Source organism: Sphaeramia orbicularis, chromosome 12 (genome assembly GCF_902148855.1).
Source record: "Sphaeramia orbicularis chromosome 12, fSphaOr1.1, whole genome shotgun sequence".
Lineage (NCBI taxonomy): Eukaryota > Metazoa > Chordata > Actinopteri > Kurtiformes > Apogonidae > Sphaeramia > Sphaeramia orbicularis.
Window position 1 is genome coordinate 71,793,137 of NC_043968.1, and position 25,856 is coordinate 71,818,992.

The 25,856-nt window shown below is 41.9% G+C and overlaps 1 protein-coding gene across 1 annotated transcript; it reads right to left on the reverse strand.

Annotated features, from left to right (window-relative positions):
• Window positions 1-3,182: 3,182 nt before the first annotated feature.
• Window positions 3,183-22,998, reverse strand: prag1 (PEAK1 related, kinase-activating pseudokinase 1). The gene is made up of 6 exons (XM_030149524.1): window positions 22,781-22,998; window positions 18,797-19,135; window positions 16,268-17,964; window positions 9,882-10,027; window positions 8,131-8,891; window positions 3,183-6,889 (listed from the first exon to the last, which is right to left on the reverse strand). Exons 2-6 carry the CDS (start codon window positions 19,058-19,060, stop codon window positions 5,735-5,737), a joined length of 4,023 nt encoding a protein of 1,340 aa, XP_030005384.1. The 5' UTR covers window positions 19,061-19,135; window positions 22,781-22,998; the 3' UTR covers window positions 3,183-5,734.
• Between the last annotated feature and the right edge of the window lie 2,858 nt (window positions 22,999-25,856).

Consider the following 25,856-nt stretch of genomic DNA (forward strand, 5'->3'; position numbering starts at 1 on the left):
AACAATATTATGCCTCGACTTATTATTTATACATGTGCATTTACACAGTGTTACATAAACATTTGGTAACAGGCAGAATATTGTTAAAATTTTGGAGTTTGGAACTAAAATAGGAACAATATCTACAATATTCCATCTCTTATTATTATTATTAACACAACTACAGATCACAGTGGATCCATAAATGCACAAAACATTTAGTAACAGGCAGAATATTGTTCAAATTGCACATTTTGGGTTGCTCATCTTTGTTTTTATTTATGTATTTATTTGCATAAATGTAAATATTTTCACAGTGTAATGTTATTTTTTTCACTTTTATCTTTTCCACATAATTTTTCATAAAGAAAACTTGTAGTTGTCATTATTTCTGGGTTATTATGTTGTTATTTTTACTAGAGATCACATTGGTCTGTATGTGGAACCTGAACCAAAATAATTTTTTGACAACCTGGACTGTTCAGGTTCATTTTTGCACTTTTATCCTGCAGGCCAGAATGGAACCTTTGGCAGGCCAGATTTGGCCCCCGGGCCGCATGTTTGACACCTGTGGCTTACAGGATGTAGAATAAATATGAATATAATGGAAAATTCTGAAAACAAACCCAGAGGTAGATTTAAAGTCAGTTCAGTGAACATATTATTTGCATACGTTACATCTGCAGCAGTAAAATGACATTAATTCCAGAGCGGGTGTAAACCTGGACAGTAAATCCACAGTTTGCTGATATGTGAGCCACAGGTGCATGTGTCTGCACCTCTACCATGGCTCCATGTCTGGCTCATTTTTCACTCTTGATGAGTTTGCATCCCTGAATTTTGTCTGAAATGAGACTGAGACACTGAGGCCAGATGGTACAAATGGAGTTGACTGCAGAGTTTATGTAGGTTTGTGGAACTCTGAAGCACTGGGATGGATTTTAGGTTATGTAACTTTAAAAAAAAAAAAAAAAATGTATGCCATACTTCGGATCCATATTATAGTAATCCTTTGAGAATACTTTGTTAGTTTTATAGTTTTTATTTGAGGAAAATATGGAAATAGAAAAGCAGAGTCACAAAATTCCCAATTTTCATTCAGTAATTGTTCCTTTTCTGTATCTCATACAGTAATGTCAGCTTTGAAAGGCTAAGGAAAAGTTTTCAAATTATGTCTAAAAATGAATGAGAACCCTCATGTTTGTAAAAAAAAAAAAAAAAAAAAAAAAAAAAAAAAATTAATTCTGCAGATTAGCACTTTTTCATGTAATGTATACACTGCTCAAAAAAATTAGAGGAACGCTTTTTAATCAGAGTATAGCAACCTATCAGTCAAACTTCTGGGATATTGATCTGGTCAGTTAAGTAGCAGAGGGGGTTGTTAATCAGTTTCAGCTGCTTTGTTGTTAATGAAATCAACAACAGGTGCATCAGAGGGGCAACAATGAGACAGCCCCCAAAACAGGAATGGTTTTCCAGGTTTTCCAGGTTGAGGCCACTGATACTTTTTTTCCCTCCTCATCTCTTTTGGCTGATTTTTTACTGACTGACTTTCTACTGCTGTAGTTTTTCATTTGGCTTGGATCAACATCTCTGTTGATAGCATGGTGCGGTACATGGACGCTACAGAGGTTGCACAAGTAGTCCAACTCCTCCAGGATGGCACATCAAGAAGGTTTGCTGTGTCTCCCAGCACAGTCTCAAGAGCATGGAGGAGATTCCAGGAGACAGGTAGTTACTCCAGGAGAGCTGGACTGGGCCGTAGAAGGTCCTTAAACCCTGAGCAGGATCGCTATCTGCTCCTTTGTGCAAGGAGGAACAGGATGAGCACTGCCAGAGCCCTACAAAATGACCTCCAGCAGGCCACTGGTGTGAATGTTTCTGAGCAAACAATCAGAAACAGGCTCCATGAGGGTGACTTGAAGGCCCGACGTCCTGTAGTGGGCCCTGTGCTCACTGCCCAGCACCGTAGAGCTCGATTGGCATTTGCCATAGACCACCAGAATTGACAACTACGCCACTGGTGCCCTGTGCTCTTCACCGATGAGAGCAGGTTCAACCTGAGCACATGCGACAGACATGAAAGGGTCTGGGGACGCCGTGGAGAACGTTATGCTGCTTGCAACATCATTCAGCATGACCGGTTTGGTGGTGGGTCAGTGATGGTCTGAGGAGGCATATCCCTGGAAGGACGCACAGACCTCCACAGGTTAGATAATGGCACCCTGACTGCTATTAGGTATCGGGATGAAATCCTTGGAACCATTGTCAGAACCTACGCTGGTGCAGTGGGACCTGGGTTCTTCCTGGTCCACGACAACGCCCGACCTCATGTGGCCAGAGTATGCAGGCAGTTCCTGGAGGATGAAGGAATTGATACCATTGACTGGCCCCCACGTTCACCTGACCTAAACCCAATAGAACACCTCTGGGACATTATGTTTAGGTCCATCCGGCGCTGCCAGGTTGCTCCTCAGACTGTCCAGGAGCTCAGTGATGCCCTGGTCCAGATCTGGGAGGAGATCCCCCAGGACACCATCTGTCGTCTCATTAGGAGCATGCCCCGACGTTGTCAGGCATGCGTACAAGCACATGGGGGCCACACAAACTACTGAGAATCATTTTGAGTTGCTACAATGACATTTTGGCAGAATGGACATGTCTGCTGCATCATTTTTTCACTTTCATTTTTGAGGCGTCTTTGATTTCCCCCCTCTATAGGGTGATCATTTTCATTTCTGTCAAATTATGTGGCATCATTTTGTTACTAATACATCACCTACTTATCAGGAAAGATATTCAAGATCATTTTTCCCCCCCGTTTAGATCAGATGTGTTTTCGAAGTGTTCCTCTAATTTTTTTGAGCAGTGTATATTTATACATTATGTATGATTGTGATTACGATCAGTAGTTAGTAACTGTTTAACTATGAATCCATGTAAATATTGGTGTAAAATTCAGTTTGTCATCTTTTCATGGTCATCAGATACGTCAGTTAACGTAAACATTGAAAAATAAGTGAAAAATTCAAAATGTTGAGGATAATTTTATGATAAATGGTGATAAATCCCCCCCAGAAAGGTTAAATGTACAGAAAGATTCATTTAGAAGTCACCGCAAAAATAGCTCCGGGTCTTTAAAGGTTAACTTGACCCTGATAATTAAAAAAAGAAACACACAAATAAAGGTCAGTACCAGCTAATACTGTGAGAAAATATATGCACATTTTATTGATGGATGCAAATAGGTGAGACACACACAAAATAATTCAAATCAATAATGGATTAACGGTGAGATCAGAGCAGGTTTAACTTTAGACGCACCAGCCATGAATAAAAACCTGCATGCACGAGCTTCCATTCTTGCCACTTTGGACTTTATTTGGAATTTTCTTGTAGATAAAATGCTTTTCTGCAGCTTCCAACAGGGGATGGCAGGTGAAAAGACAGGCCAGACTAATACTGAGCCACAAAACAATGAAAAAAAAACAGACATGAAAATAAACACATGAAATCCAGTGACGACTACAGGATAACAAATTATATTATAAATATTTTTAACTGCTGCTCATATTCATGGCTTTTAAGACCTGCTTGGGCTCATTGTTTTCTATTATCATCTACAAATCACTGTACAAAGACGTTTCTACAACATTCTGTGAAAGGCCAGTTTCACAAAGGACAAAGGAGCAGTAATATTTACATTTGGCTTCGGAGTCGCTGTAACATTTACAAAGAACAAAAGGCACTCGGACGAATGTCGACATGTTTCAATATGGAAGCAGAAGGAGAAACTGGGCATTGATCAGACACGAGCAACTACTTATTTCCAATTGATTTAACATTGACTTGACTTGTTTTGGATGTGGCATAGAACAAACCTTCACTAAGCCCCTCCCCCAAGTGGTTACCGCCCATTCCTACGTTAGCAACTGTAACCGGGCACAGGAAGCCATCAGAACATGTGAAGAATGAAACAGTGCATTAATAGAACTCAGAGACATGAACATTTCTACATTTAATAAATATTTTGCTTTTGTTGAGCTAAAAGCCGCTTACAGCTGAACGATGAGGAACATGAATTTAAAGTGTTTTTTTTTTTGTTGTTGACTATGGACAAACAATCAGAATAATATTTTTTTTAGTTTGAGGACGTCTGAGAATTTGCAAAATGATTTTTCCACCATTTTATGACAAAGTAACTCAATGCTCAATCACATATGGATGATAAATCGCCAAGAAAATATCTAATTTGTGTGACAATGGTTCAGAACTATTGGACACATGAAGACAGAAAAGACTGGATCTACATGTGTGAAACCTCTACACTTTCAGAAATCTGGCCTCATTGAAAACCAATAAAAATTTAAAACTATATTTTAAAAAATCACAATTGTATCATGAAAATAGCTCCTTTGGCCTCTCTCTACAATTTCATAATTCAATACAGGAATTTCCTCCCTTTGGAATCTCAGAGAACACTGAAAACACCACAGTGACAGGTGTAGCAACAGTAATGAAGGGGGGGCAGGACTTAGCAAAGGACTGTGTCTTTGTCTCTGATCAGCTGTTAAAGACAGAATGAAACAACAAAGGTTAGAAAGATGAGGTTTAGTTAGACCAGGCTGATGACTCCCATTCCAATTGGAACAGATGTGACCGTTTCTTTCTGTGATTAAACTTTAGTTTCCAGTTTACATTGGTTATAAATGAGGTTAAATGAGAATGGAAAAGGATGTCATTTCATACAGAAATCAGACAGACAAGTTAGCTGCACATTTAGATGCAACACAGCAGCCATGTGTGAATCTGGAGGACACTGACTGAGGTTTAGTATCAACTGTTCGTCTGTTCTCAGTGGTTGAAAAGTCTTGATATTTGGAAGCACAAAAAGGACGGTGTCAAACATGAAGCTCTACGAAGAGGTTTACACACATATAAATACTGTCAAAAAGCTTTGTAGTCAAGACCACCTAAACCGAGACCAAGACTGGATATGGAGCAAGAACATAACACTGAAATAAACATGTCTAGAGTCATTAACCATCCTTGAAAAGGAAGCAGATGCGTAGCGAACCACAGTCATCACAAACACATTAGGGGTTAGCTGATGCGTTGTTGTGTCCTTGTTTGGAAGCTGCTGTTACAGATGAAATCTTTGTGGTTTGACAGAAATGAGACATTAGACTGATGTCTCCTCTAGAAACACACAGCGTCTTCTCCAAAAATGTCAACTCATGTTATCAGTTGTACTTGAAGCAGGAACAGCACATGAAATGACAGTAATGATGTTAACAAATACAGGACAAGCAGTCCAGTGATGCCTCCACATTTACGGTCTTATCCAGTCTTCAAACAAAAGCCCATGTCTTATTTGTCAAGACTGAGTAAAACTATGGTCAAGACCCTTCTTGAGTTCTACACCACCACTGTCCTTTGTGATGAGTCAGTGTTCCACTTAACCTATTCTTAGGTCTGTCACTGTTCAAGGAAATGTAGAGTTTTCACAGGTCGTTTCTTTACAGTGGGTTACTGTGTCTGAGACACACAGTCCACAGTACTGTTGGTGCGTGGCTGTCATGCATGTGGTAATAAAGCAAACATAGATGTTCACATTATCTAGTATAGAAGAGGATGAGAATCCAAAGGGTCACAATATCTGGACCCGTCCACAGTGTGTAGAGTTTGACAGTACTGATGTTTCATATACACACATTCACAGCTGCACATGTTTTTCAGTCCTCTGGTGAATTTGTCACTTCAGTGAGTAAAGTAGTTCAGCTGTATGACACAAAGACAGAGGATGGGCCGACGAGAAGTACTGACAGCACAACCAGTCCTCTAGCTCAGCGTTGCGTTCTGGTTCGAGGGAGCGTTCAGCAAACTTCATCATGAGCAATGCCCGTTTGACGTCCAGCCAGTTGAGGAGGCCCTCGTGTCTGGAGCCGTCAATGAAGCCCCCCCGCTGGCCATGTCTCTCCCACTGCTGCTCCATCAGGTCCTTCCTGGGGCCCCACAGGAGGCTCTGCAGAATGCGCTTGGCCTCCTGGATATGGATCCGTTTGATGGGGTCGGGTTGGAGCAGCAGCTGGGCCAGCCTCTGGAGACCATCGGAGTAAAGGGAGATGGGGGGGATGGGGGGCAGGTCTTCACAGCGGTAGTCCTGTTCTTTCAGCGCCGGGCTGACCTCAAATGGGTTGGGTTGGTGGAGGAGTTCATAGATTAAGATGCCTGTCTGAAACTCATCAAATTTGCGATACTGGGCTGCAGAGACGATCTCCGGTGCCAGCCTGGCATGGTCACGTTTGATGCGAGGGTCCACGCTCATCGAGGCGGCGTCTTCTGAGGAGCGACGCTTCGCCTTGGCAAAGTTACTGATGAGGAGTCGAGGAAGGTGACGCTGGTCCACGGAACCGGACCCGTTACTGTCAGCGGGGGTCTGTGGGGGGATGTGGGGGGGTGACGACCTGCGTTGATGAGGAACCAGCAAAAGGTTTTCGAGGCAGAGGTCACGGTGGGTGACCCCATGCTCCTTCAAGTGCTCCAAACCATTGCAGAGCTGCAGGAGGAGGAAGCAAACCCGGCGCTCATAGACTTCAGGCTGGCTTTTATGGAACGCCTCCCACTCTCTGACAAAGTCGGCCGCCGTCTGCTGGGGGATCTCTGGTGTGATGACCACCACCCGCTCTCTTTCCAACTGCTGGCCAGGGGCTGAAGCAGATGGCTGAGGCAGTGAAGTGGCAGGTGTGGGGGGAACGGAGGCTTCGTCAGGGGGTAACATGCTTTGGGGGACACAGGCCAGGAAGTGTCCACAGTCCTGCTGGAGATTGAAGTGGGAGGGCATGCTCTGCTGCACCGACAGACCGTAGAGATGGCTCTGTTTGGACTCCACACATGGACTCTTACAGATCTGAAGGATAAAAGAAGAAAAGGGACAGAGGAGGAGGAGAGGGGGGCAAATTCCACACACAGACGACGGGAAAGGGAGGGGGGGTGAAGAAACACAAGAGAGGAATTCTTGTTAGTGAGGGTCCAAGGTCAACTCCAATTCAGTTCCTCTTCACTTTCAAGTGAAATCAAAGTCCTTCAGTCTAATTTAAACCTAATCCTTAATTGAAAAGCTTCACAAAAAACAGAATATTCTTTACAAGCTGAATACTTAATTCCAGGAATCTACCACAGTGTCCCACTGTTTGTCATTCTCTCTCAGTCTATGAAAGAATTCTAACTTATGAGTCAGATGTTGGTTTTGTCCATGAATTGAATCATGTGTAATATATTCTAGTCAGATTCGTACTACAGTGTGTATTAGGTGGTGTCTGTGTGTTGGCCTTGACAAACTGGGATTGTCCAACTGTAAATCCTGCCTGGAATGTAAAGATTAATTGGGCTTCGAGATGTTATGCAAGAACGTAGGCACCGGGGCCATGGCACAAGCCGACTGTACAGATGACTGATACTTGGAACAGCACTGAGGCCTTTGGAACAAAGGTCAGACAGACTGGATCCACACCCTCCTTACTGGTTGTTAGTGTAATAAATGCACTGAAGGTTTGTGCTGCAGTGACTAGAACAAACTAAAAAACTCTTCACTGAGTAACCACAGACCCAACACAAAAGCTCACACTTTCCTCTGTATTCATTAGTCCATGAAGTTCTTATGTATCAGCAGTTGTACTCAATAATGCCTTTCCCACTAATGGCTTTGGATGCACGATGACATGAGATGGATTTAGATGAGGTTTACATCGAATTCTGGTTTTCTTGAACATTAAGGCTTTAGTAAGAAATTGTGTTGGGGTCAGCAAAAAAGAAAATCTTTTAGTATATTGTAATTCAAGTGGTCTGAGAGGAAACAAGACTTCAACTACTCATCTCTGCACAGACACTATAAAAATTTGTTGATGACATGATGCAGGTTTTGTCCAATCAAAAATGGTTCTTCGAGAGGGGGATATAAAAATAGCTAATTGCTGCCGTACATCTATCAGATAAGAGGTTACAGTTTGGAAATGCTAATTATTTTTTAGGGGGGTATGGGCAAGTTTTTTCCTACTGTACCTTTAAGGTTTACTGGAAGTTCAGGTCATGCTAAAGAATGCCAAACCAATGCCATATGAAGTCTAAGCAGGTGTGACGTTTAAGGATTACCTTAACAGCGTAGGAGTTCCTGGGGTCTGAGGCGCATGCAGCTGAATAGTACACAGCATCTCCGGTGTTGCAGCTTGGTTTGTTGGATGTGAGCCTGAACAGAGACCAGTTGCTCTCGTCAAACCTCAGTGGGTTTCTCTGAGAGCGGGTGAAGTGATCTTCACATTTCAGAGCCAAGCGTCGCAGAGACTCGGCGTACAGCCCTCCCAGTTTGGAGTACACCCCCTCCCTGCTGTCGATGTTGCTGAGTAGCGTCTGGAGTTGAAGGCTGGAGCCCAGGTTGGGAATCACACCTGGTTCTGTGGCCGACAAGGGTACACTGAGCTGGGGGGAAGAGGAGCAGGTTATGCTACCTCGGCCGTGAACCCCCAAACGGCCGTGACCTTTAAGTGGTTCATCTAGTGTCTGGGACCTTATTGGACGTCCCAGGGGGGCGTGGCATCGCTCCAGATACTCAGTTGAAGAGAAAATTGGCCGTGTGTCGATGGGACTGGATGGTAAACTGGACCGAGAGCTGCCGTCCACCGGCTGGCACATGTTTATTTCTGAGCCAGTGAATGGAAGGCGTGGATAGGACCTGATAAAAGGTTTCCCATTATCAGGAGCCGACACGGTTCGGTTCACCATCTTTTTCTCTGGGAGTGGAGGTGGCTGGTTACTTAAGCTGTTAAAAGACGGTGGATGGGGAGACCCTGGAGCTGAAGCCACTGGACTTCTGGGAAATGGAGAGGAACAAGACATCCGTGTAGCATCCCGAGAACCTACAAAGAAAGAAAACAAAAGACCTTCATTACAGAATGATCAACGTTCTGTTCATGTACAGTGAACACAAAAGGCTATTCATATTGCGTTTAAAAAAAAGAGGAAACGTTTCAGCTGACCACAAGACAACAATAGAAGATATATACACACATAGAAAATCAAATGTCATATTTTATCTTTCATAATAAAGATCAACAAAAAGATACAATGCCTCTTTTTTTTTTTTTTTAACAACCTTCGCTGAATTACACAATATATCCTTTGACTCTCAGTGTCCTTGAGAGTTAATGTCTCCTCACTTGAAAGTAAAATGAACATATTTCTCGGTGACGTCTCTGAATGTGATTTGTTCATCTATAGTCCTTCTGTTGCTGCCCACTGCATAGGCCTGTTATAAACACATACCTCGTCTCCTCAAAAGAACAGGAAAATTCCACAGATCAAGGTGAGCCTCAAACATCTTCAATCCAATTATGGTACATTTATGAATTGAAGGCTAAAAGCTCCAACTCAACAGTGCAACAGAGCAGACAGACAGTATGATAATTGTGCAGTGCTGTCTAAAATGACTGCTTTCACAGAAGGAGGAAGACTGTAAAGAAAAAAAAACAACGCTGTAGGATGTAGCCAAGCCCTTTTTCCTTATCAGAGTCCATAATTATCTCCTCAAACAACGTTGCCCAGGAAGTTAGAGCAATTACAAGAGTCACAGAGGTTTAAAGTTTATACATAAGGATATGATGCATTAAAAAATAACTGTATTTCAATCAGTTGCAGTTTTAAGAATTCAGTCATGAAAATGAATACTTGACTCAAAACCAGCAGCTTGAAAAAAGAGGAAGAGATCCAAACCATGCAAAACTGTCTTTTCTCTTTTCAGGATCACTATCCTTTGACTCTGTGTGTTTCTGAATGAAATAGTCCTTCACACATTGGATATTGTAGAAAAACCATGGCCCTCCTGTGACCAAAGTGTGAATAGTACTGACCTGTGTCAGCGTTCAAGCTGTCAGTGGAGGCTGTAGGTAGGCTGGCATCACCCAAACCCCGGACAGATGAAGTCGGACTGTCCACTGAACCCTGATGACTACAGCGGTCCAGCTCCATGTTACTGCCACTCATCCTACCACAGACTCTGAAATGTCAAATAAGTAGATAACAGACAGAGTTAAGTGTTAAAATGAAATAAAAATGAAAAATATACTCCTTTTTCTATGGTGTGTTAGTGTTTTCGGTCCCGTCTGCATTGTAGCAGAACAAGTATCATACAACTACCGTAAAGAGTAGTATCACTTCCTTGTTTATTTAAAGGTGCAATGACCTGTTGTATTTACTAAATAGAACGTTAACCATTATTACATGTTATTTGCTTCACTTCTTTAAGATACACTGTGTAAGGTATATTGATGTCTTAAAGCCTCTAGAAACCTTAAATTCATAAATACATTCTAATTTTAGGTTTAACTTTAGTGTGGTTTGACATTTCAAGTCAATCATAAAAAGATCCCACTCTGTTGTCCCACGTAAACAGAATAGCTACTGTTAGCTACTAGCTATCTGTCAGTTAATATCATTTAATATTAAACTGTTATTTATAACTGACTTATTAGTAAATTATTACATTATATTTGAAGTTGGCTGTCCAACTAGTCAACACATTTACACCTTGTGATTATACCATTACATGGTTTTGTGACGGCTATGAATGTTCAGAATTATGAAACTGATTCAAGTAAATTTGATATTAGATATGCATGTTTATTACATTGAACCAAAATTCCAGAGGTTTTAATTAGCGAAATACAGAAGCATGGCATTCCTCCATTTCACTGTCCCTCCATGATGGTCATTTATATTTCCAACAGCACATAAGATGACTTTCTAATCAAGGTGACCAATTAAGCTGAGTGACAGCCATTCACTTGTCTCATTATACTCACTAATGGCTGAGGGAAGCATAGTCCCAACCCAGCCCTTCATCCCTCTTTCCTCTCAAAATGACTCCTCTATCCATTTATCTGCAGACCCCGACTTCAATTCCACCATAAATCAGCAGAACAAATGAATGAGGAGGAGAAAAACAGAGGAGCACAGTGGGAAGACAAAGAGGTTAAGGTATTCTCTGAGCATTTAGCTAAAAGGATCTGCTATCGGTTTCCAGACAAAAGAGCTTTGATGAAAGGTAAAGGGAAATGCTGACGTAGAGGACAGCAGTAATGGGTGCAGGGATTAGGAGTCTATGCTTGTGCAACGGGAGCATGTCTCACTTCAGATCTCAGGTTTGTATCCAAAACATCAGATTTTCCCTTGGTGTGAGAATGTCAAACTAACTGCTTCTGTCCTGTGGGAGGATGTGCATGAATGAAAAGAAATCCTGAGCAAAGGCATGCAAAATGAAGACCTTGACTACAGCAAGGACTGTGTGCTAATCACGACACCTACAACCTGATGTATTTACTTGAATGAATGAATGATGATTATTAAATGGAACATGCATGTAGGCATGTACAGTATTAAAACATCCTGCTCATTTTTGAGAATATACAGTAATGGGTAAATGTCTTAGATCACGTTTAGCTTTGTTGGTTTTTGCTGGGTTGTGATGGGTTTACAGATTTATTTGTCTGTCTCTTAAAATGTGGCAAGAAAATACAAGAAACATGGACAGTATTTAAAACACAAAAGGCAAAGACAGTTTTTAAAACTCTCCTGGTTTGGCTGTCATTTCATAAGAAATATTGTGATGTAACATATAAAGCCTCCTTCAGACCTTTCCAAAGTTGTTGTTCAGACTTGGATTTATCTTTTATGGACATATTAGACACATCAGTCCAGTAAATCTCATATTATCTGCACAAAAGACAAAGACCTGTTAATGTAAAGGGAAGTCACTTTAAATACTTGACAATTTGGTCTAGAGAAGCGATTTCGTTTTGTTTCTGTGTTTGTTAATGGATATATCTTGATAAGAGAATTAGCAATGCAGTTTTTACTAACCTTGATAAAACATTTAATGACTGTTCATGGTTTTTAGTTGCAATGAAATCTAGGAGAGATATCATCCAAGCAAACCTGTCAGGTGAGGTTTGTTTTGTGAAATCATCCCAGCAACGGCAGTAAACCATATTTAGAATGTACACAATCACACTCACACTAGATCTGTTGACATACATGATATGATGGTGTGTGTGTGTGCGCGCGCATGCGTGCGTGCGTGTGGTATTTATAAAGCTATGCGAGATGAGTCCGGGAAGTTTTAAAGAGGGAAACTAAACTGCAATGTTGCTGATGTGACCTGGGTTTCACTTCCTGATTCTTATTTAAGAACTTTCTATGGTAAATGTATTAAATTGTAACATCTCAGCCATTAATTATGTGCATTTTCGTGGCACATGGGTATAGGCACAATGACCTACATCTGTAGAGACATAATTGAAATTGTATAAGAGTAGTTTGAAGAATGGTGAAATAAAACCCTGTGACCTGGTTAAACCAATCACGTGAATATTGATGCCTAATTCAGGCTTTTGTTCAAATGAGGTGGAGTTGGATGAGAAATGTGTCTGACTCAGATTTTACTGTCATAGTGAAGGTGGTATCATGATGAACACCTGCACAATGAAAGGCAATCGCATACAGCAGACATGCAAAAACATCCTCCCTATGATAAAGTTACACTTTTGTTGAGGTTGACAAAGAGGTGTTGATTTTCATCGGGGGGAAAATTTGTGGCTTTTCCCTCCAGTATTGTTATGTAGGACTGCTTCATTATGCATGATGTTTTACTATCCTATAAAGAGTTTCAAGCTAACATTTAATGCACTGCTGTTGTACTGGATTGCAGGTTATCGGGCATGTGTTTGTGTTATTGTCCAAAACCTTTAGGTTACAATTTAGCACAAACAAGAATGGCAGCCATTGTTACAGACGATGGCAGGATAGTTACTATGGTTATCGAGTCATATAAACCATGTCTTGTAGACAGAAGATTAATGAATGTTTGACGCAAACCCTTATTATCTTTTATAACCTCTCCTGCCTTCCCTGTTATCTTCTCTGTCAGCCTCCCTCTTTAATTTATTCACTCTTAACCAGATTCTTTTTGTTCACCTTCTGTCACTTTCATATTCAACACATCTCTCTCAGTCAAACGCCATTTTTCATAGTGTACTAACTTACCAAATCTATCATAGCAGAATGAGCTTAGGTAAAAGAAACTCATGAGACCAGAAGGACAGCAAACGCAGGATGTGGAAAGAAGCAAAGTATAAATATCACAGGTCTACCACATATGATTGTTGACTGTGTCGGTAAAAACCACCTGACCTTTGACTACTGATAAAGGTGTGACAGAACGGTCTGGTCTGTGTTTTTCTACACTGACACTGTGGTTTACTTTGACCTTCTGAAATATACACCATTTCCTTTTTCCCCGTGTGATAAAGAACATCACTGTTACACCTCAAATATAAATACCTTAATCATTCAACCTAAGACAACAATAAACTCTGCTTCTCCTTCACAGTGTCAGTGAGAAGCTTCCATCAGGTCCTACCTCATGCTGAAGAAGCAGAGGTCCTTGTTGAGCCGGTGGGTGTAAAATGCCCCTGGATCCCACCGGTGTCTGTCTAAACTCCCACTGTATGTAGTAACACAACCCTGGCTCCACACGAGTCATATGTGTATTTAAAGTCACTCTCAGCAAGAAAAGCAACAGCACCATTAGATGCACGAAATTAAGCTACCCAGCTCATTCCCCATACACCTAATGGTCCAAATTAGAGCTGCTTTAGTTCTGTCAGATAGCAACAGGATGCTATGTATTGTGGAGGAGGGGGAGGGCAAGCACATCTTGCAACAACAGTTTAGAGTGTAAACCCAATGATGCTGAAACTACATGCCTGATCTATAAATTCTATTTCTGCTGGTGACAACCGACTGCCAGAACGGGACAGTTTGGGAGTTGCCAGGGGCAACAATCTGTTCTCTAAAGCCCCTCCCTTTGGCAACCCTCACTGACCGTTGACACACCTTCCCTCTTACAGACTTACATATACTCCTATTCATGACAAAATCAGCCAGAAACACACTTTGAAAACATTAATTCCTACCAGATCATACCAGGTCTAATCATGACATGATGATGTGCATGTTGATGTGTTTCTCCTGTAACCAAAGGCCCTGTTTGTCCTCAGAGTAAGGCTTATAACCAGGCCATCTGTGGCTTTTAAATGATTCAGCACATTAAAATGCTGCTTCACAGAATGCATGTCATGTATATGCACGTCTCTTTTGTGTGTTATCTATTTATTGCACATGCAAGACTTCCTTTTCACTTGGGTTAATCTAAATCTTTTGCTTCTTTTCTGTCCTGATTTACAGACAGCATTCAGATTTCTGTTTTCCTGCAGCAGACATCTGAGTTTTGAGGACATGCATGCATGGTCACCAAGGACGTTTGTTGATGAAAACACTCTAAACCCTCTGATAAACTTGGAACATCGGAAAGCCACAACTGTCGCAGCCTGGCTCGAGGCGTGTTCCCACATGTGTCTCAACAAGGTATATTTTATCAGTGCAGAATGTCGGCAATGTCATAACAGGAGAGATGGACCCGTACTAGGATTACCAGAAACATAAGGGCCCTTGAAATGTGATCGGCAATGTGTGTTTTTGACAGTTAAACATTCCCACTTGGATTTTGCTGACTGTTGCAGCTCCAGACAGTCAAACATCTGCCTGTCTCAAGGAAGTCTTAGTCCTGTGTTGCACCTCATTACGCCGTCTCAGACAAAGCAGGTTTATTTTGAGGAGATCAGTTGATGCTCTATTAACTGCAACACAGGGCCTCTTCTCTGTTTCTGCTTTGGGTAGCTGACTCAGACTGCAGTTTATATATAGACTAATGAAGACTCAGGTTAAAGCACATGTGCAAATGTTGCCACTAATATACAGCTATATAATCTGGTGACCCTGTGTTGAGTAGGTCATAATGCAGCAAGTCTCTGATGAAAGAGAAACTACTTCACTGAGAAAATCTTGATTATTACTGACGATGGGGTGAATTTTAGCAGTAGCACTTGAACACTGATAAGTTAATGCTCAATCATGGTAATAGAGGATTATGATTACTTTGCAAAAATCTGCCTCTCAACACCCACTAATGACAGCTTTGTCCCTGTATGACAGTCCTGTCTATTGTGCTGCAGCGAAAACAAATGTATGGCAATGTGACACAGCAGGGGACTATTTAACACACTCATTTTGTGTGTTAATTAGAATTGAAAAAGTCACATTACTACCATGAATAGAACAAGGCACACATTGAGGGATATGACGGAGCAGTTTGAATGATCACAAGACACTAGAATGGAGGCTGATTCAAGACTGAATAATGATGCTATGAAAGGAGAAGGCACAGTAGGATGCACAGATGACTGCAGTGAGCAGCGTGGAACTGCAGATCCAAGCACAGTCAGTGAATGTAAGTGTCGCAGCATAGATTCTATAAGCAGCACATATAGTACCAGCTGACAGAAAAACACATTTATGCTTTTAAGTACGCATTTTAAATGCTAAATTATGTAATATAGCTAATGAAACTACTGTGCCATGAAAGAAGTGAACACTAATGCAAGGCACAGGTAGGAAACTAAAGAACAGGCACCAAATACATGCTGTAATGAGCATGTTAGGGTTTGCAATGCATAACATGCATCTTATTGCAACTGCTTAACGTACTAGTTAACTTGCACTAATTAAACCTATATCTGACATTTTTAAATAACTGCTTAACTGTAAACAATATTTAAACAAAAAAAAAATGACCATCTTTGTCAGGACAACGCACGCTGTCTCTCAGTGTGGTGGATGCATGTACAGTGTTTTATTCTTATTTTGCATAAGTTGGAGCACATCATATAGATCAGAAGTGCTAGATGTATGATCATTCTAAATCACTTTTACACAGCTGGATCTTTTTGTGTCTACTTAATAGACTTTAACTATACACTGCTCGTGAATATGTAGATATGATTTATTAAAATCACAAAAGCAACTTGGATGAAGGAAAATGTAGAATCATTTAGTTGTTTAAAGCGTTTATCACAGTTAATATTTTGTCATCCACTGGTACAACTTTATAAGTGGTTAGATTTTCCCTGAACTCATAACTAAGTACTTCTAAGTTCTAGTGGGTTAGCAGATTAAGTCATTGTGTTTTTCTTTCAACCATGTTATTATTCATAGCAATACACTGCCTGTTAGTTACTTAATCATCAAATACAGCCTTTCTCATGTACAGTATCTATTTTAATCCATCCGAGGGTTAATATGTGAGCATATGTTTGAAACTGAACTTCTTTGTTGTTCTTACCTGTGCAGTTTCTTGGGTGGGGGGGGTGGAGGGTTGGGCTCACGGTTGACAGCTCCTTTTCCTGTTGCCAGACGCTCCATTGAGCCAACATGCACCGGTTGCTTGGCCGGCATGCTCCCGCTCTGCCTGGTCTCCTCCTCTGCACCGGTGCCTTCAGCCTCCTCCTGACAGGCACCACCATTGTTGAGGGTGGCCGGGGGGGCCGTGCCTGGCTCTGTCGTCGGAGGGGGGCTGCTTTGAGCCTTCCAGTCCCTGGCCTCCTTCCAGGCTGCAGCACCATTGACCAGACCCGCCGCTGCAGAGGGCGTCCCTGGGTCGGTGGGCTGCTTTTTCTTTTCTCCGTCCTTCCGCTCTTTCTCCTCATCTTCCTCTTCTTCCTCGATTCGACAGCTCCATCCAGAACTGTGGTGGTGTGGCTTGGGTCTGCGATCGGCCATGGTGTGGTTCTCTGACTGGACCTTAAAGTGGCCCTCTTTGGCGGATACGAGGAAAAGCATGGAAAGTTCAGGGAGTGGAACAGGAGAAGAGATGGATGGGGAGAGGCTGGAGGTGCTTAGTTTTGGGAGTTCGGGGAGAGGGACAGGTGAAGAGAAGGAAGATGAGAGGCTAGAGGTGCCCAATTTGGGGGAGCGGGTGGTCCTTTTTGGGGGAATGGGTGGACTGGACTGAGGTTTGGGATACAGAGGGGGGGCACTGGTGGCTTCAGTGGCCAATGAGGGGCTGCTGTGGCTGGGGCTCGGCCAGCGGAAGGCTGAGCTGTTTGCATCTTTCCGAGCTGTTGGACTGAAGTGGCACTGGGTACTGACGGCTGAGTCTGGGCTGCTCAGGTAGAATGTCCTGTTGTTCTCCTCTGTATGAGCAGCCATTACCGTGATGGTGGCCCGCGGACATTCTCCTGGAAGCTCAAACTCAGAGTTCTTAGTTTGGATGGGAGATCGCAGCATGCTCCCCTGTGGCCGGCGCTTTTTCTTGGTGCTCTCTGCATAAATGGGTTCTTTGTCTTGCTGTCCGTTGGGGGAGGTGGGTGCTGATTGTGAGCTACCTGTTGGTGGTGGGCTTTGGGGACTCCCTAACCTGAGCGGCCCCACTCCTAACCCCTCTGGTAGTGAATCAGTACTGCTACGATAAGAGCAGGAGGAGTCAGATACGCTGGGTGGTGAGCGTAGGCTGGTGGTGTCCGCACTGACTGTGGTGGAGGATGTGATGGAAGTGCTGCCCGTCACAGTGTTAACAGTAGTTTTATCCTGACAGCTGATACCATTACTATGAACTTTGGCAGGACTAGAGAAGACTATATCCACAGACAAAGGCATCCCCACAGTTGTTTGATGGGCCTCCTGATTATTTGCTCTGCTTGCCGTAACTCCGCTGTCATTATAAGTGCTCTTAGCGGTTCTTGTAGTAGTATTGTTCATCTGCCTGCATGTCTCTCCATTGGTATTCTTCTTTAAACTCTGAGAACCTCTACCCTCCTCCTGAGTGACAAAGATGCTGCTGATAATCATAGAGTCTTTAGGCAGCATATTAGGGGACAAAGGCGCCAAAGAAAAGCAGTTGTTGCAGTCCATCTTGCTGTCAGGGCTTTGAAGAAATGTCTCTCTATGGGCCTTTTTGCAGCCGCTATTGTCAATATATAGAGAGGACAAGTCTAAGAGCGTCTTCAGGCCCAAATGCTCGACTGGACTCTTTGTGTTTTCCTGTTACATACAAATACAAGTCATATATTAGAAAATGCAACAAAAACAAATGCAGAAAGCACACAATTATGATTCAATACCCCCCCACACCCCAGAATCAATACTGTATGAATTATTAGTAATATTTACCAATATTTGGAAGATATTTGTGTTGAGTGAAAATTTTGTATAATGCAAACAAAAATCTTTGTTGAAGTTCACCTCTCAAATCAAATAAGGTGAGCTGGAAGGTGTTTTAGTGCTAGTAAATGTAGTTTTTTTCATGTTAGTGTTGATAGGCTGTGGCTCTGTTCAGATCTGGTGTACAGCCCTACTGTCACATATGAACAGACTCAGAATGCATTAAGGACACAATGAGATCCAATCAGTCAGGACACAGTGGAAGGTGGTGTTGGATGTGTTTGTCCACAGTTTTTTAACAGCATGAACACAAGTGCATCTGGGACAGAATGGACAACCTAATCAGCTGACGTCATCTATTTCACACATCAACTCATTCAGTGAATAGCTGGCAAGAAACCCTTCCACCTTAAAAGTCTTTTTGAGCTACAGAGTGAATTAAATTTGCAAAAAAAAAAAGTCAAACACAGCGTGCTCAACCTGTAATGAATGTTTGGGATATGTTACAATAGATGGACTTGATCATTTGCATATAAAATGGGGGAGAGGGAGTTCATCAAGTGATGACTGAACAGATGAGAGATGCATCGTAATGCCAGGTGTGAACAGACAGTTGGCCACATCTGATCAGATTACTCTGGTTGCATGTTGAGTTTGGAACAGGGCTGGAGTAGCTCAAATTCACATTCTAATTATTTCTTAACCGTCTCACCTGCTCTATGTTCATGTTGATGTCAGTCATCGACTCGTTGGTGTCAAGGCTCATCATTGTGGGTTTGACAGCGATGGTGGGTTTACTATAAGGTGAAGGCGCCGTTGTTCCGCCGTCTTCATCACCTCCTGGGCTGCTCTTCAGACCGGCGGCTGGAACAATGCCACCCACGCCCACAGTCTTGTGTGCGCTAAATGGGTGGAAGCAGTTCTTACAGGAACCGGGTTTCCACACGTGTTCTGCAAAGTCGCTGCAGGCTGACATCTTCGGTTCACTAAATCGAGTTTGGTCAGAAGCAGCAAAGGAGTGATGTGGTCAACAGACGCTGAACTCTCATGGCTGGGTCAGATGGAAATGATGTCACAAAATGGTGAGCACAAGGCAAGGAGAGAAAAAGAAGAAGGAGGTATATTGTTAAAAAGATCTATATACCCACTTGATCCACATGTAATGTAACCGACATGCCCTTGATGATCACGTGTCACTTTTGTTCATTATTTTGATTCAAATTGACAATTATGACAAAATGTTGTGATATCCAAAAAATTAAACAAAGCTAAACAATTAAAAAAAAAATGTTAATGAAAGTGCAATATTAAAATCAACCATTATAAATTAAGAACTATGCAGCGCTATAAAAGGTCTGATCTAAAAACCATTTTCTAGACAAAAGTAAACGTGCATGTTTTGTACTGGACCCTGAAATTGTTCATTATCTATTTTTATTTTTTGGTGAAAACAAAAAGCTAAATTCAGAACTCCCACTAAAACTGTGACTCCTATTGCAATATCTGTCAATGTAATTGCTATGCATTGTTTTTTTGCGCATTGTTCACCCCTTAATGTATGAAACGATGAAAAAATGCAGACTGACAAGTATCTCAAAACTCGAAGCCCTTCATTTGGAATTAAGTGTCGTCTGTGGTAACTTTAGACCTGCTCTACTTGTTCCCATGGTCTCCCAAATTAGAGGGTATGTGGTGTCTGTTCAACCCCACGGCCTGTGGACATAAAAGCCCTGTGAGTCCTCCACCGCCCCCGACATGCTACCAGGAGATGAAGGAGCCTCAAGCATCCTGGAGGTCGGAATGTCAGGAATGTCTAAAGGCGCAAGACTCACCAGGGTGAATCTCACACCCACGACAACCTCCCCTCCCCCTTCCATGCACACAAACACACACACCCAAAACCTCCCACTACATGTGTGTCCTCCTCCTCTCACAAACAAACGGACCCACTCACACCTCCTTTCTGTCTCTGTGTCCTGTTTAACCAGGACAACAGTGAGTAGATCAATGCGGTTTCACAGTGATCACTTGTTTTCCTGCATCAGGGTGTCCCCTCCTCATGTTCTTTGCACCATCTTAATAGCCTCTCAACAAGGTGACACACAGCAGCATTAGCCCACATCTACAGTCATCATCCAGACAAAAAAACAGAGGAAGCCAAAGAACCAACAAGTGTCTCGGGTGTATAAAATGTAAACTACCGGCAATTCTAGTGTGTTAAAGTAGATGGGTGTTCATTTAGAAGAAATCTGTAATTCTGAATTTAAAACAACAATGACAATTACTGCAATATAATTTTACATCATATATTTTTTTATGATGTTTGCATTATATTGTGGTCATCTTTGCTTGTAGCTGCTAGAATTATCATGATATTGTTATCACAACATAATTTTTGTCTTTGTTTTGTTTACATTTTCAACTAAAACACCAAGTCGATCAATGTTTTACTTAACTCCCAATTCTAATTTTAAATAAAATGAAGTTGGGGAAAATTTTTATTTAATCTTTTGATTGTTTTGAATGTTCTACCTATAGATTTCTTGTCATGTTCTGACAATAAAGAAAAGTCTAACACCTATAAATAACTGTCAGTTTTTTTTTCCAACTTTCATTCAGGAACCAAAATCATCCTGAAAAAAGTAATAAGGAGACATTGTTTGTGATAACTATCAATAGAACCTCACCCAGCCATATATGAATCCAGCATTTGTTTATGGAGTTTAAAAAAAAAGAATAGTGAAATAAGGATTAAGCAGCATTTGTGTTGAAGCAGGTAATTCGTGGCTTAAGAGTAGTAATCTTGCAGTCTACTAACAATATAGGAATGAGAAGGTTTTTGTCTCAGTAAAGATAATGCATGTTTACATTTTTCTTTGTTCTGTCTGACTCAGTTTGGGCAGGAAAGCACCCGCTAGCCCACTGTTTGTTTAACCGTTCCTGCAACAACAGAGGAAACGGAGCCTTGCCCAACATCTTATGGCCTTGTGCATGAGTCATATGAAGCGATGACTGATCAGAGATGCACACAACATTACTGCCAGTCAACAACAGTCCACAGGGGTTTTTGTGACAATCACACCATAAAACAAAGCAAAAAGAGTCATTGAGTCCATGGCCTTTGACTGAGACCACTGGCATGTTTTGTAAATGAAGACTGAACTGACGGGGACAGACACGTCTCTGTTGTTCCACTTTCCCAGCAGGGAATTGACAATAACAACAACAACTGAAGTGGACACATGTGGGAGGGTCATCAGAGATGGAAGCCCTGTTCTTACTCTGTCTGAGGCGCAGACGGCTCTGAAACCGATCTGAAACAGTGCCTTAGTTAAGGTCCAGCTCTTGTTGAAAGATGTTGCACTTGTGGTTGTTTGAACAGAGATAGACCCTCGTGTCTACATTCTCCACACCTTCTCAAGCTCAAGGTCCAATATTTCTCACTTCCTTTTGTAAAAACACACTTAACCACCAAAAGGTTCAGGCATGTGGCAAATTCATTCTGAAAACAGGCAGTAATAAATATCTCATGAGCCTGTGTGATATGTCTGGATGATAGTCATGTTTTGGCCAAATAAATAAAGCATATCTGAAGCGGTTTTTTTTTTTTTTTTTAATTTTTTTTTTTTTTTTTTTTACTATTTAAGCCAATGTCCACAGCCGGCGTCTGTCCACTAGGTGTCTCAGAATACACATTAAATCTAGAATAAAGTCAACAACCAGGTAAGCTCCAACACCTTGGTCTAAATTTGATGCCGACATCGACAATGTTTATCCTCCAGGTCAGTGAAATGGATCAGGATGAGCCTCGGACACGGTGATCGGGAGCAGCTAAGGTAAAGGTTAAAGGTCTTATCAACACCCAACAGCTGCCTGTTAAACCCACCGGGTCTAAATATCCTGATACAGAAGCAGCAAACATACACGGGCAGGCGCGTGGACGGGACGTGTACGCGCACGCACGACCACTAGTACAGCAGTTAAATAGAAGAGGTCATGTGTAGATTTACATGTAAAGGATACTGCTGAATAATTAGTATTTTGATCCTAATATCTGCTCTTGTGTTTGTTCTTGAACAAAAACTAATATAAGACCATTTGATGAATATATCCGTGTACTTTGTCATGACCTCGTGCGGTCTGTTGGCTGTTTCAGTCACGCGCTCTGAATACTAATTGTAGGAGTAGGTTCTGTCCTCAGCCCATTCATTCAAGGAGTCAAATACTGGGCTTTTCCTCCGCAGTCGGTGCGGATTTCCGCCTAAACTTCAGCACTTGGGACAAAGACCTCAACAGGTCAAAATCCATGGCCCAGTTGGTTGGTCCGGTTCGGTCCAGTTGTTCAGGTCGCTCCGTCCGTTAAACCACCACCTGTTCCGACCCGGTCCGCACGTGCGTCCCTCTGTGGCTGTTGTCACATTTAGCTAAAGGTTCATTTAACTCCACATTTCCTCCCTTCGAACCAGTTTGTGACTATTTACTGTATTAGAATTACAGGTTTAACACAAACCCCGGAGGCACATGGAAAATTATCTGTTCTATTCAAACAGTTTTAATAAAATAACGAACAAGAAATCAGTGGAACCCCTGTTAGCGACACTGGTATCAACACCACAACAGGTTTATGTGAAGATAAAAACATGGTTAAAGAGGTCCAATAAAACCAGCTGAAGGTTAGATCTCTCTGACTGATTACCTGCTCGGAGTTTGTCTTCCCTGGCAACACGAAACCGGTCCAAAAAATCCAGGAGGAATTGAACCGAACACTAGTCTCCAAATCCCCGCAGACGCCGGTGCGCGTGCGTGCTTCCGTGTCCGACACGCGGCAGGTTCGTGGGTCAGAACCGGACTGAAGGGGGGCCGGTCCGGGCTCCAGCCGGGGTACGGTGCTGCTGTACACAGTGCAGAGGTTGACTGAGGCGGAGCGGACTCCTCTGCAGCAGCAGCAACAGCAGGAGGAGGAGGGGGCACGAGGGTGGGGGGGGGCGCGGGGGGCTGGAGGTGGGAGGAGCCCAGCGCAGCCGTGCATCTGGCCAACGGCCACGCGCAGCACATCCACCTACAGTAAAAACAGCATCTCAGACAACAACAGATGACGAAAGCAACACTTTAGAACAGACTCAGGTGCGGATCTGGGGGTGGGGGGGCATATGGGAATAGTCCCCTTCAGTATTTCGTACATACCCCCCCCCCTTTTCAAACATGGACCTGCTGTAATGTTAAAGACACGAAAATACCTTAAACTTGCAAAATATGAGTTCATCCATTGATTGAAAACTTAAATATCAGAATTTCATCGTCTCATACAGTGGATCCGAACACTCATTTTCAAAAACATGTTGAATTTAGCACAAATATCTACTTATTTACTGTGTTCTCCATCCTTAAAACAAGTGTTTTACATTGTTATTGTTGTCACTTTTCATACATATTCTGTATTTTATCATTATGTTACTGCAGTGGTTCCCAACCTTTTCTGGTTCCTAACCCCATTTTAACATCACAAATTTCTGGTGACCCCAGACATTCAAAACAGAGCCTTTTTTTTTGGCTGAAATTAATTTGTTTTTTTATCATGTAATAGTTTGCTATACTATGTTGCAAATAAACGTTAATTTAAGACACATTTAGGCTATATACTGTATATTATTATGGACGGAGGCAGAAAAGCCAGGTGTAGATTACTGCACAAAGTTTTATTTTCCTTGGCCAGGATATGTAGAGTCAGTCCATCTTGGATTTTCAAGGCTGGCAATGAATACTGAACAAACAATAACTCAAACTATGAATTATGAAAGAGCTGCACCATCTGAAACCGACCACAATGAACATTTGACAGATAAACAGTGCCACAGTGCTTCAGTTTCAGCTTCACAGTTTGTCATGTCTTTTATTTATTGGGATTGTCTCTCTGAACTCACCATATATTTTTATTAGCACATTTTTGGCGTTTTTTTTTTTTTTTTTTTTTTTTTATCAATTACAAGAAATTTCAGGCAACCCCATGTGAATTCCAGGCGACTCCACATGGGGTCCCAACCCCTAGGTTGAAAAACACTGTGTTACTGTGTGATTGCTGAAGCACTCACCAACCACTTTTTTTTTTTTTTTTTTTTTTTTTTTTTTACATTTTGTTGCATTACATCACTTTCACCTTCTTGCATCTTTTGCAGTGTTTTCATTTTGTTGTATTTTTCATGCTGTATTTCACCAGTCTTTCAGAGAATGCTCTCTCTATTTTAATTTGTAAATTAATTCACCATAATTGATTATTATTTATAAACAGTTCTGCTACCCACTTTGGGCCCCGACCCTCAGTTTTCTAAAGGCAGATCTAGTAGTTTTAGTCAGGGAGAGTCAGTCAGTTTCAGTATTTCTAAAGTCATGCAATAACACATGTATTTGGTCTGTATTATGGTCTGTAGGGATATTATTACATAAGTGCTTATCTACAACAATACATTTTAAGTTTTAATCTGTGTTTAATTTTATATAATATCAACATTTCCACTGTAAACCAGAACAGAAAAGGCACATAATTCGGTGTAAAAAATTCATCAAAATACAGGAAAAAAATGTTTGGTGCTGAAAATACCCAAAGTCCAGTTTAATGATCTGAGCACAAACAGAACTTACACCATGAGTCTGAGGGTGGAAACACTGCAAAGTCTCACAAAAATGAAACCAAATCATTCTGTCCTCTGAAACAAACCAGTGTTCAGGTTTACACAGTAAGAAGTCAATCCTCAGGGCCTTTTGAAGTGGTGAAGGTGGATGTGTGCTACACTCCCCATGGTTTGCTGTCCACCCCTCACCCCATACCCCTGTACCCCCTGGACTGCTGCTGTTACTGCTCATCATGACTGGGTTTACAGACTGATAGAAAAACAGCGGCTGCTACTGAGCGGGGCTCGACCCTTGCTGGTTTCTATTACAGCAGAAGGAGAAACACAGCTCTGAGTGACACCAGCGCTGTGATGGATGCACTCAGTCATCCGTTCACAGTCATACATTCACATTAACCTTTTGGAGTTGTGCTATGTCTTACACTTTAGCAAAATTTAAGCAAACCACTTTGGTTGCATTTTGACGCATTGAAAAACCTCAAACAATTTAATTTATCGTCTCTTTTTTATCTGCCTTGTTTTGCTGTTCCAATCCACATTCTTATTTTCTGCTGCACATCAACATAGGAACAAAAGGACAATCCCTTAAAAGTAAGAGTTTGAGTTCATTTTATTCAGAGTTGACAGCTCCAGCCCTCTTCACCTCTAAATCAGCCCGTCCTTCCTGGTTTCAGTCAGAGTATCCCATTGGTCTGTAGAGCTTCCTGTGAAGGACACCGCCACACATGTGAATCAATTGGACACACACTCCACCAGTTTCCTGAACCTTTACCCAAAGATTTATAGCAGAGCTCAGACAATCAGCATAAGTGGCCGTGCACAGCAGACTGGATGCAGGGAGTGGGATGTCTTTTATAAGACCACCTGTTGAAACTGGAAAGACTGGCAAACCTCTCAAGAGGATTACAGTTAGTTGTGTTGCATCTATTTTTGGCAGTAGAACTCACAATAATTCTATTAACGGAGGACCTCAATTCTTTCATTAAAAACAAGACAAATCGTTTGAAATGATTCTGAGTATTTCTGGAAAAAGTAGAATAGTTATGTTATCTTTCATTAACACCACTGTTATGCTACTGTGCATCTGCATAAAAATCTTGTTTTTCTGAAGCATCTGAGGTGTCACACTGCAAACCAACAGGGAGG